The sequence below is a fragment of the Bidens hawaiensis genome, unplaced genomic scaffold (genome assembly GCF_021521415.1).
Source record: "Bidens hawaiensis isolate Kalapana, Puna unplaced genomic scaffold, B.hawaiensis_p1.1 tig00023819_1, whole genome shotgun sequence".
NCBI classification, from domain to species: domain Eukaryota; kingdom Viridiplantae; phylum Streptophyta; class Magnoliopsida; order Asterales; family Asteraceae; genus Bidens; species Bidens hawaiensis.
In genome coordinates, this window is record NW_027493746.1 from 56,489 (window position 1) to 67,829 (window position 11,341).

Sequence of the window (11,341 nt, forward strand, 5' to 3'; positions counted from 1 at the left end):
TTTTGTTTGTAACTGACGTTATTTAAAATGTGAGTATTTCTTAATTAAAGGTTTAAATACGTAAATATGGATGTTGATATAGACTTTGGGCATGGTGGTTGTTGGATATTGATATAGACTTTCGATTGTTCAAGTTGACATTTTTCAAAGGTTAAAAAATAATTAATTATTTTTTTAAGCATCTAGCTTTCTATAAATTTATTTTTTGAAATAACTAAAATGACTATATCATGTTTTAATGGTCATCTCAATTTTCTCAATGAATAAGCTCGGTACTGAAATGGTACCACCGTACTTGTACCAAAAATCCCGATACCAATTATTCTAAAATCTTGGTAAAGGCATCAAAAACAAAGTTTAGAAAATACTATTAGGGGTGTTCATCGAATCGAATCGAATAGCGAATTTTCAAGTTAATCGAATCGAATAATTCGAATAATTTATTTTTTTGCTGGTATTCATAAACGATTCGTATTCGTTTAAAAGTTGAATTATTCAATTCGTATTCATATTTGTATTATATCTCATATTCGGAATTCGATTCTATTCGTATTTGAAACTCGAATTCGAATAAATTCGAATTGATTTAAGTTCACATATGTTAAAACTTCAAAAAACCATAATCATCAATGTAAAACACATAAATATAAGTTTCAAGTAGCTATAATACCACATGATAATAAGTTCAAAATTAAGTATTGACAAAATTAAGAAATATCAGTATGAGTTATTGGGATTAATTATTATGTTTTAGACCTTTATTATTTACAGATTTGACCACAATTAACTTGGGATAAATTAAATAGAATATATAATTTGAATTCGAATTTCGAATCGAATCGAATAAAAAATCATGAACTCGTATTCGATTCGTATTCGATTATTATACTCGAATACGAATCGAATCGAATTCGAATATTTTGAAATCGAATTCGAATCTTCATATTCGAATTTCAAATGTTTCGAATTCGAATCAAATTTTAAACACCCCTAAATACTGTTACCAAAAACTAAAAATTTTTGGACTGATTCGGTACCAAATTTAGCACGGGTACCCATACAATGCAAGTAAATGGGTATTATAATATTATGTATATTGGCAACCCTCATACTATGCTAGAGTTAAAAAAAGAGCCCTTGTAGTTATTTGACATGTAACAAAATACCCGACCCGTTACTGAAACTCGCACCCGCAACCGGCGATATTGAATATCGTATGTCTCAGTGGATCCATCAGTTCAACTAACACTAGATTAGCATCATCTTCGATCGTCTGAGGTATATATTATCTTATATTGTTAATTTCAATATACAGTAGTGATATTTGAAGTTTTGGTGTTATGTTTGTTTAGTTAGTTAGTTAATTGTATTGATTTAAGGCTTCATTATTTTCTCTCTCTCTCTCTCTCTCTCTCTCTCTCTCTCTATATATATATATATATATATATATATATATATATATATATATATCTGCAATTCAATGAATCTGCTAGGGTTTCTTTCAATTTACCTAAGGAATTTGCATAGTTTGCCTCTTCACTTGAATGTCTGTCAATTTGATTAGAATTATATGGTTTAATGCTTTTAAAATTAAACTGGTAGGGACTCTATGTAAATCTTATGTATGCGTCAAGGTTGCAAAAATCGCTAGGCGGACCCTAGGCGGTTGACGGGGGCGTTGAGAGCACTCAGCCTTAGTCGGTGAGGACCCGGCCTTAGTCAGAGAGTACTCGGGGATGGCTCACCGAGAACTCGGCCTAGGCGGTGATTACTCGTTGAGTACTCGGAGCCTGGCCGCGATTTTTACAACCATACTAGGCGTTATGACAGATACGGATCCTGTCTCGGTTTGAATATGTGGATGGAATAAATATGCAATTTCATTGATGAGCTTAACTGTTTTTCTATCACAGGTTAAATGGTATCTGGATTTCATTTCAGTATACCATTTTAGGGCCAGTATCAAACATTATATAGATATGATAAAAAAATTTACTAGGTCTCTAGAATTCACCAATCTACATGTGAGGTTTTGTATGAAGCTATCGAAGTTTTAACTGGATGATTTTAATAGTAAATGTGCATTTAAAACCAGCTCCAATGACATCACTAATGGGAGATAAGTTCCATCGTCAACACTTGTGTTGCATAGTTCAGTGCTTACTGCCAGTTAGGGAAAACTTGTAACAACCCAGCTACCGTCGCACCATAATATTACTGTTACATAAATGATAATAAATTTCCATCCAGTTTTTTTCCAAATATGGTTGTGTGACACTTTCTTTCTATTGTCTAAATGCTTGTGTGGTGCATAATGTATATATTTCTCATATGTTGTGGATACAAGAGACTCTGATTCGTTGTAGTTATGGAATTCAAAGAGGGAAAGTATAGCATTTTGATGGTGTCCGACTTTTTCTACCCCAATTTCGGAGGTGTGGAGAATCACATCTATCTCTTATCACAATGCTTGCTTAAGCTTGGTCATAAGGTTAGAAATTAAATAATTTACTTTTATGTATGTTTGAATTCCAAACAAATCACTTCTGTTAACTCTCAGATGGTGGTTATGACTCATTCTTATGCAAACCGTTCTGGAGTGAGGTACATGACAAACGGCTTAAAGGTGTATTATGTACCTTGGAAGCCGTTTCTTATGCAAAATACATTGCCAACTTTTTATGGCACACTTCCAATTATAAGAACTATTCTTATTCGGGAAAAGATCTCACTAGTTCACGGGCATCAAGCTTTTTCAACCATGTGTCACGAGGCGTTAATGCACGCACGCACAATGGGTTACAAAGTCATATTCACTGATCATTCATTGTACGGATTTTCTGATATTGGAAGCATTCACATGAACAAAGTATTGCAGTTTACTTTAGCAGATGTGAGTCAAGCCATATGTGTCTCGCATACAAGTAAAGAAAACACGGTTCTAAGGTCGGGTTTGCCTCCTGAGAAGGTTTATGTTATACCAAATGCTGTGGATACAACTATGTTTAAGCCTGCTCCTGAGAGACTTAGCATGGATCCGATTGTTATTGTTGTGATAAGTAGACTCGTTTATCGAAAAGGTGCGGATCTGCTGGTTGAAGTTATTCCTGAAGTGTGTCTTTTGTATCCCAATGTAAGTTCTTGCAAGATTATATAATTTCTTTAAAAAATTTGAAGATTTTATTAAAAGCATGTGTGTTAAGGTTCGTTTCATCATTGGAGGAGATGGGCCTAAGAGAGTAAGACTAGAAGAGATGAGGGAGAAACACTCTCTTCAAGATCGAGTTGATATGTTAGGTGCGGTCCCACATGCTAAAGTGAGATCGGTTTTGAATTCGGGCCACATATTCTTAAACAGGTATGATTCAATCGGTATATGTACATTATTACATAGTTTGGTATGATTAAATCGATATCACACAGTTTATTTATAAAGGCCTTTTGTATATTTTTTTATAGTTCTTTAACTGAGGCTTTTTGCATAGCGATACTAGAGGCAGCTAGTTGTGGATTGTTGACAGTTAGTACACGTGTTGGCGGTGTTCCAGAGGTGGGAATTAAAATATTTTGCTTTCTCATTGCAAATTATGAGTATTCTTTTATCATGTTAAAATGTTTATCTTCTCTATTTTTAGGTTCTACCAGATGATATGATTGTTCTTGCTAAGCCAGATCCTAGTGATATGGTACAAGCAATTAAGAAAGCAATTCGGATACTTCCTAGTATTGATCCACAAGAGATGCATCTTCTTGTAAGTTCGCCTAGAATGATTCCAATGTTGGAGGTCGTGTACTTATATAAATCTTTTTGTGTTTAATTAGATGAAAGAAATGTATAGCTGGCACGATGTTGCAAAAAGAACAGAAATCGTGTATGATCGTGCGTTAAGATGTTCAAGTCAAAGCCTCTTGGAAAGACTCCCTCGGTATGCACATGCTAAGTTTGATTATTCTAAGGTCGCAAAATGGGCGGGTTACGGGTCAAACACATTGCGCAGCTAGTTAGCTAATCTGATATTCTGATATCAATCGATCCGTTGTAGGTACCTCACATGTGGTGCGTGGGCAGGCAAGCTTTTCTGTTTGGTTATGATCATTGATTTCATATTATGGCGATTGTTACAACAGTGGCAGGTATGTGTCTATGCTACTTTACACAACAACCCCTTATGTTTCTCTTGTGGTGATTATAGTTGTATAAATCTCTGTAGCCTGATTCTGAAATTGAGCCGGTGCCTGATTTTAAAGGGACGGAGCTTAAACGGCGGGGTTAAGAACATGACCATAATTGTGATCTTGACTTTGGTCCGTATATACACATATAACATGCATATATGTATCTGGTTTTGTATATAGATGTATCACTTTTTTTGTATATGCAAGGCTTTTTTGACAAAGTATAAATTTTTATCTAGCGAATGCACTATTCAATGGCTATTCTTCTATTTTATACCAAAAATTAGCCTCCATGTATATCTGTCAATGCATTCATGTATGAACTTGAATTTACATAAAACTCCTTTATTAGATGTGGTAATTATATCAATTCATATGAAATTAAGACTCTGTGGGAACATATTATTTTTAACATATCAAATGAGAAAATGTATTAATAAATTAGATGCAAATTAAATGTAACATTGACCCATTTTGACCCGAATACGGCCTCACTTTTTCCTAAGCCAGATTTGACTGTTTTGGTCTGTTTGCCCGAACTCGTTTGTCTTGTTTTTGTTTTTTAACGCATGTAACCCCCAAGCTATGCCTCATCTACCATCTATAAGTTTATATATTCTTAATGGTTATTTTTTTATCAGTTACCCATTTGACAAGAAACATCTATCATACATTTATACTAGGCTATTAGTCTTACCTTCCAATGACTTGGCTCTACAAGAAACACAGTTGGTTCACCAAAGTTAGGGAACCCACTATACCAATCATCAATGAGTCTTAAGTTAGCCTACCTAATTCTTCTAACCCAACTTTCATCTTAATACATTTAATTTACTTCATTCCCCATAGCTTAAACTCAAAAATGGCATCTTGCCTCAACCCTTCCACCATCGAAGACGACTCTGCCGCCCTCTTCACCGCTTCCGACAACTCCCCGGATCAATCCACCAGCCCCTCCTCGTCCTCCCGCCACTCACCACCACCACCACCTTACCCTTCCAAACCGTCCTAAAAACTAACTGTTAAAAACCTCTCTTACACTATCAAAACAGACTCCCAATTCACCCTTCCATGGCTGCTAAACAACAGCCCAAACAATATCAATATTCTCAAATCAGTATCCTTCGTTGCACAAAGCTTGGAAATCATGGCCATTGTCGGGCCAAGCGGCAGTGGCAAGTCGAGTTTACTCCACTTCATATCCGGTCGTGTTAGAAACAACGCTTTGGATCCCAAAACCACCATTTCACTTAACGATTTCCCGATCACGAGCCCTTCACAGATGAAGAAGATATGCGGGTTTGTGGCTCAAGAAGATAACTTGCTTCCGTTGCTAACTGTGAAGGAAACTTTAATGTATAGTGCCAAGTTTAGGCTTAAAGATATGAGCTTAAAAGAGAAAGACGAAAGGGTTGAGTGTTTGATTCGTGAGCTCGGTTTAGTTCATGTTCGTGATAGTTTTGTAGGGGATGAAGATGATCGTGGCATATCGGGAGGTGAAAGAAAACGGGTATCCATTGGTGTCGATATGATTCCTGACCCGCCCATTTTACTCCTTGACGAGCCAACGTCAGGGTTAGATAGTAGCTCGGCTCTACAAGTGATTGAGCTACTATCTAACATGGCCAGATCAAAGCAACGCACTATTATTCTATCAATCCACCAACCGAGCTATCGGGTCCTCCAATGCATATCAAACTTTTTAATCCTCTCAAATGGCTCGGCAGTCCATAACGGGTCCCTCGAGTCACTCGAGGAAACCATTAACGAGTTGGGATTTGAAATTCCGACTCAACTCAATGCACTCGAGTTCTCGATGGAAATTAAAGAGGTTCTCGAAACGTTACATAACACTAACGAACTCGATACATTTGAAGAACTTATGGAACCGTCTTTTGTTACTGTTTGGGCAGAACAAACGAAAGGCACGTTTCAAGAGCTTTTAAGACGGGACCAACGTGTTGAAAGAAGTCGATTTAAACACGGGTTACATGAGATTTTAATTCTTTGTACACGGTTTTGGAAGACGATTTATAGGACCAAACAACTGTTCTTGGCAAGAACAATGCAAGCTGTTGTTGGAGGGCTTGGGTTAGGGAGCGTGTATGTAAACGTTAAAAACAACGAAAATGGGATCGCGGAAAGATTGGGTCTTTTCGCGTTTAGTCTTAGTTTTCTTCTTTCGTCTACTGTAGAAGCACTTCCTATATACCTTCAAGAACGTCGAGTGTTAATGAAAGAAGCATCACGAGGCGCTTACAAGATGTCTTCATATATGATCGCCAACACGATCGTGTTCCTACCGTTTCTTTTTGTTATTGGCCTTCTATTTGCGGTTCCAGTATACTGGCTAGTCGGGTTGAACCCATCGGTCATGTCATTCGCCTTTTTCGTGTTTGTGGTCTGGCTCATTGTACTCATGGCTAGCTCTTTGGTTCTCTTTTTAAGTGCGGTTTCACCTGATTTCATATCCGGGAATTCCCTCATTTGCACGGTTCTTGGTGCGTTTTTTCTCTTTTCGGGGTACTTTATACCGAAAGAAGTGATCCCAAAATACTGGATGTTTATGTACTATGTGTCGTTGTATCGGTACCCATTGGACTCGTGGTTGGTTAACGAGTATTGGGGTAGGAGGGAGGTTTGTTTCTCTCAGGAGGGTCCCGGTTTGACATGTTCGGTCACCGGGAAGGATATCTTGAAGGGTAGAGGGCTCGAATCGGATACTAGATGGATGAATGTTGGGATCATGTTTGGTTTCTTTGTGTTTTATAGGGTACTTTGTTGGATCATTCTTTCAAGAAAGGTGTCCAAAACTACAATATGAATCTTTTGTTTGATAACAAGATGATGATATTTACTATATTTTTTTGTTATTTTCATTTATTCTTTTCTTATTTTTGTCATGTCATGATATTGGATGCATAAAGCGATTAGTTAGTCGAATTTAGCAAAAATATAACACCCGTAATGGGAATTTTACGCAATATGAACTCTGAATCATTTGGAGTGAAATATGTTTATTGAATAATATTTGTGAATCGAGTATAATAGCATTGGGTTAAGACTTAACACCCACTTGGGTTTATCAAAATATATATGCTATATCACTCTCATGGTTCATGAATCAACTAATTCATCAAGAAATTGTATATTCTTTGATCACACAAAGATAGCAGCACCCTCTTTTAATTACATAATCTTTGAGTTTATGTAAAAATTGACATTGAAATACTAACATACATTATCATTTTACACGAAAAAGTTTGTCAACCTAGTTTAGTAGATTAAATCTTTTAAACTTGTCTAAAATGATGTGCTTGTGAATAAATAAAAATCAAAATAACGACTTATTATCTGTTATATTATATGCTTTATATCAGTCATAAAAGATAAAAGTCAAGTACCATATTATATCTTTTATATGATTCAACGTATATGAAGTGACCAATTAGTATATGCAAAAAGTAACATGGATGGTTTTTTGTTTATATAAACAGTACAAATTTATATATAGCGATAAATAATTGATGGAGTAGTGTTTCAAGTCAACAAAAGAGTCTACACGATATTCATATAAAAAAATCATATACATTATCTCTTATATGCTATTTAATATATGCCCAAATATAAATAGTATAAATTTATATATAAAAATAAATAATTGATGGAGTAGTGTTTCACGTCAACAAAGAGTCTACATGACATCCACGCAAAAAAAAAAGAAAAAACCATCCGCAATATCTCTACATATCACAATGAGTGTGATAGTAGCCGACCTTTTTATTCGTGATTTCGCAAATGCATTTTAAATAAGTTCAAGACCTTTAATGTTTAAAAACCAGGTTGATGGATTTATTTCACCAGTATAGCGTCATCTTTCACAGGTTTGTTTAACTATATAGCCTTTTATATACCTTATGATTGTAATATAACATTTGATTTTATAATTGTCCAAGATACATAGAATTAGATACACTTTTAACCTTAGTTACAAAACGAGCGAACAAGTTTATAGATTACATAGTATGCATGCTCATACACTTTGGAGTTGTGCAGCTTTAAACAATTCTTTCCACTTTTCTGTGTCACTTCCTGGTCCATCACCCTGCACCATAACAGTATCAGTAAAATATAGCCTTCAAATATATAAAAACTTTAGCTACATCACTAACCGGGACCGAGTTGATTTCATATATTTGGCCTTCAGTAAAATCTATGTCCAATGCTTGTATGCAAGCTTCCGCAACTACCAGCCTACTAACCTCTCCTACAAGTTTATCTCCTGGAAACACAACCAAATAGATGAACAATATCTACTTTAACAAAACATTGTCACAACTTAAATATCTGAAAAATTATTTTAAATTATTGAAGTACCTTGACCAATAAGAACGGCTCGTCTTTCACCTGCTGTAGCTTTGAGCAGAGTGTTGAGATCGTATGATGTATAAGGTCCATCTGTCAACCTACCAGGTCTAATATTGCAAACACATATTACAAGTAATAAGTATACAATATGAAAATGTGAATGTTTTAGATCTAATAATAATATGGTTAAAAGGCAACGGCAGTACGAGCTACAAACCTTATTATTGTATAAGGAAGTCCAGAGTTAATAACAAAGTCCTCCCCCATCTTCTTATATTTTAGAACACCAAAAAGGTTCATGATGCTGACATATCAAAGGTGGAGAAAAAAATAGGATCAGAAAATAAACCATATCTTCTTTTATTACAAAAATGTCATTTTATCTATAAGTTGTTATAAAACTGATTAACTTATTTTGATTATGTAACATCACATAATCACTATCAAAACACACATCCAAACACCTTCTCAGTTTTAGTTTAGAAACAGAGAAATTTAAATATTTAATAAAATATACTTGAATTGTAAGCGTACCTCCATGGTAGTTCATTTGACTTTGTTACTCCAACTGATGAAACTAGGATGATTCTTGAGAGTGATCGAGGTAGTGCAGACACAAGGTTTCTCACACCTTCCCAATCTTTAAACACAAAGTAACATCAAATTGTAAAACAGTTATCAAAAAAATGAAAGATGAAATTGTTTAGCACTAAAAAAGATGGTAAACTATCAGCATAAACATGTGTGTGCATGTGTTTGTGTACAATTGTACATAATTACACACATATGGACATGCAAGGTTACCTATATGTACTTTTTAAGTGTAAAGTTATATAATTACAATGATATGTGAATGAACATATATTCATAATTAATTTTCCACCAAGTATGATTCAGACCTACTCTTTCAGGTGTGTTATCCCCATCCCATCGCCGAGATGGAAACGCTGTAGTACCCGTGCAGCAAATAACATGCGTTACACCCTATAAATCAAAAGTTCAAGGTTATTGATGACAAATTTTATGGGCCGGGTGGGTTAACTGGTAAAATGGGTTTGGGTCAAAATGTGTAGATATGTTTCATATTTTACCCGTTTGACCAGTAACATAATCAAATTGACCCGTTCATAAGTAAATGGATTGAAAGAACAAACCTCAAACATAGACGGGTCAAGATCCTCTGAGTTCCGAGTGTCACCTTTAATCACCTACCAAAATCACTATCTAATAAAAATTTATATCGCGAACTGGTTTCACTAGTGTCAAGATAAATACTGATGTCACAGTTTGTTTGCATTCATAGCATGTAAAAGAACAAAAACAGAAGAAAATAGACCTGCAATTTCTCTTCTTCCTGTTCTCCAAATAGAGCAGTGGCTTTCTCTGGATTTCGGAGTAATAAACGCAATTTAACATCCCGATTTAGCAATGATGCTACCACTAATTGTCCTGCAGAGAAAGACATATTATATATCCATGATTATACAATGTATAGATGATACTCAACCTTATGGTTTCTAAAACGAGGTTTTGAAATGCGAATGCTTTCCTTGTTATCTAATATCAACTTTAGTTGGATTGGAACCTCCAAAACTAATATCGTAGTTTTATTAACCGCTGATTAATCGCTAATTTCTGGGCAGCCAATGCGATTTCAGCTAATCGGCCCCTAAAATCGGTAACCGGTCAAAGCCAGACAAAATCGTTGAAGATGTGTCAAAATTCGGTCAAAATTGGTCAAAACCTTTGAAGTATTTGAAAAATTATACTTATTAATCTAACTAATCCAATTAATAAGTTTGAAAATTTATGTATAAAATTTTGAAAATGTGTATGTGTGTGTATAAGTTTGAAAAATTCCAATTCGATTAATCGCTAGTTGGTACCCCACTAACGGACGGACTAGCGCCTAGCGAGTTCTACAACACTGCCTAATATAATATTCAGAAGTCCTTTGTTCATAAGTTGATTCAGGTGTTAAGTTATTCAAAATAAAATGATGTGTTCAACTTTAAAAAATAAATAAATAAATAAAGAAAATAAAATAGTAACTACTTGTTTAATTACCTAGAGAGGCACTAAATGCAGTAATTTAACCCTAAAACTACAAAAAAAGTATTAATTATGACCTCACTCCAAATTAAACTCTAATTTAGAACAAATGGCATCCATAAGAAGAATACTAGGTTAAAAGAATCATACCGACTCCTCCGGTGCCTCCGATAACGAGAACGAGCTTATTAGCCGATGTAGAAGTCGGGGCCGGGTTCTGAATTGTATCCTGTTTCAGTGAATTGCTACAAATGGATGATTTGCGTCGTGAATTGAGCTTCGAACACGGAAGTGAAGGTGATGATGAGCGAAATATAGGGTTGGTTTGAAGGAACTGTGTGTGAAAATTGGGGGTGGTTTTATGGGTTTGGAGAGTGAGTGATGATAGCTTGAAAGCCATGGAAGAAATGGTGACGGTGGTTGTATTTTTTGGGTGGTGGTTATGGTTTTGAAAAAATGTGGTTACTTCGACATAATAATAATAATAATAATAATAATAATAATAATAATAACTATATCTTTTAAATATAATAATAATAATAATAATAATAATAATAATGATAATGATCATAACAATAACAACGTATTAGTGTTACTCACATAAGCTGTGAGGTATGGTTCATAGAGTCTCACTAGTGATGCTGAGGTGGCATAAATAGTATCATTAAAATATCGTGTTCCCGTATAAACCACGGACGCCATTGCTCACTCTTTGATTGTTTTCATTTCTATTTGTATTTAAATA

The 11,341-nt window shown here is 34.9% G+C and overlaps 2 protein-coding genes and 1 pseudogene across 2 annotated transcripts; 2 read left to right on the forward strand and 1 right to left on the reverse strand.

Moving 5' to 3' along the window:
* The first annotated feature begins 2,140 nt into the window (after positions 1 to 2,140).
* Positions 2,141 to 4,383, forward strand: LOC143568173 (phosphatidylinositol N-acetylglucosaminyltransferase subunit A-like). The gene is made up of 8 exons (XM_077054391.1): positions 2,141 to 2,491; positions 2,561 to 3,133; positions 3,204 to 3,358; positions 3,460 to 3,550; positions 3,636 to 3,752; positions 3,823 to 3,926; positions 4,044 to 4,134; positions 4,212 to 4,383. Exons 1-8 carry the CDS (start codon positions 2,369 to 2,371, stop codon positions 4,272 to 4,274), a joined length of 1,317 nt encoding a protein of 438 aa, XP_076910506.1. The 5' UTR covers positions 2,141 to 2,368; the 3' UTR covers positions 4,275 to 4,383.
* A 655-nt stretch (positions 4,384 to 5,038) lies between these two features.
* LOC143568172 (ABC transporter G family member 23 pseudogene) lies at positions 5,039 to 7,403 on the forward strand (annotated as a pseudogene).
* Positions 7,404 to 8,058: 655 nt separating this feature from the next.
* On the reverse strand, positions 8,059 to 11,054 carry LOC143568153 (uncharacterized protein At5g02240-like). The gene is made up of 9 exons (XM_077054375.1): positions 10,747 to 11,054; positions 9,881 to 9,993; positions 9,699 to 9,752; positions 9,444 to 9,528; positions 9,079 to 9,184; positions 8,762 to 8,848; positions 8,554 to 8,651; positions 8,349 to 8,458; positions 8,059 to 8,281 (listed from the first exon to the last, which is right to left on the reverse strand). Exons 1-9 carry the CDS (start codon positions 10,994 to 10,996, stop codon positions 8,210 to 8,212), a joined length of 975 nt encoding a protein of 324 aa, XP_076910490.1. The 5' UTR covers positions 10,997 to 11,054; the 3' UTR covers positions 8,059 to 8,209.
* Positions 11,055 to 11,341: the final 287 nt, after the last annotated feature.

Coding starts and splice junctions, on each gene's coding strand:
- LOC143568153 (XM_077054375.1), bottom strand. CDS start 10,996: ATGGCTTTCAAGCTATCATCACTCACTCTCCAAACCCATAAAACCACC. Junction 9,753..9,880: donor AGGAAGAAGAGAAATTGCAG/GTCTATTTTCTT, acceptor TGATTTTGGTAG/GTGATTAAAGGTGACACTCG. Junction 8,849..9,078: donor TCAAATGAACTACCATGGAG/GTACGCTTACAA, acceptor TTGATATGTCAG/CATCATGAACCTTTTTGGTG.
- LOC143568173 (XM_077054391.1), top strand. CDS start 2,369: ATGGAATTCAAAGAGGGAAAGTATAGCATTTTGATGGTGTCCGACTTT. Junction 2,492..2,560: donor TGCTTAAGCTTGGTCATAAG/GTTAGAAATTAA, acceptor GTTAACTCTCAG/ATGGTGGTTATGACTCATTC. Junction 3,551..3,635: donor GTGTTGGCGGTGTTCCAGAG/GTGGGAATTAAA, acceptor CTCTATTTTTAG/GTTCTACCAGATGATATGAT.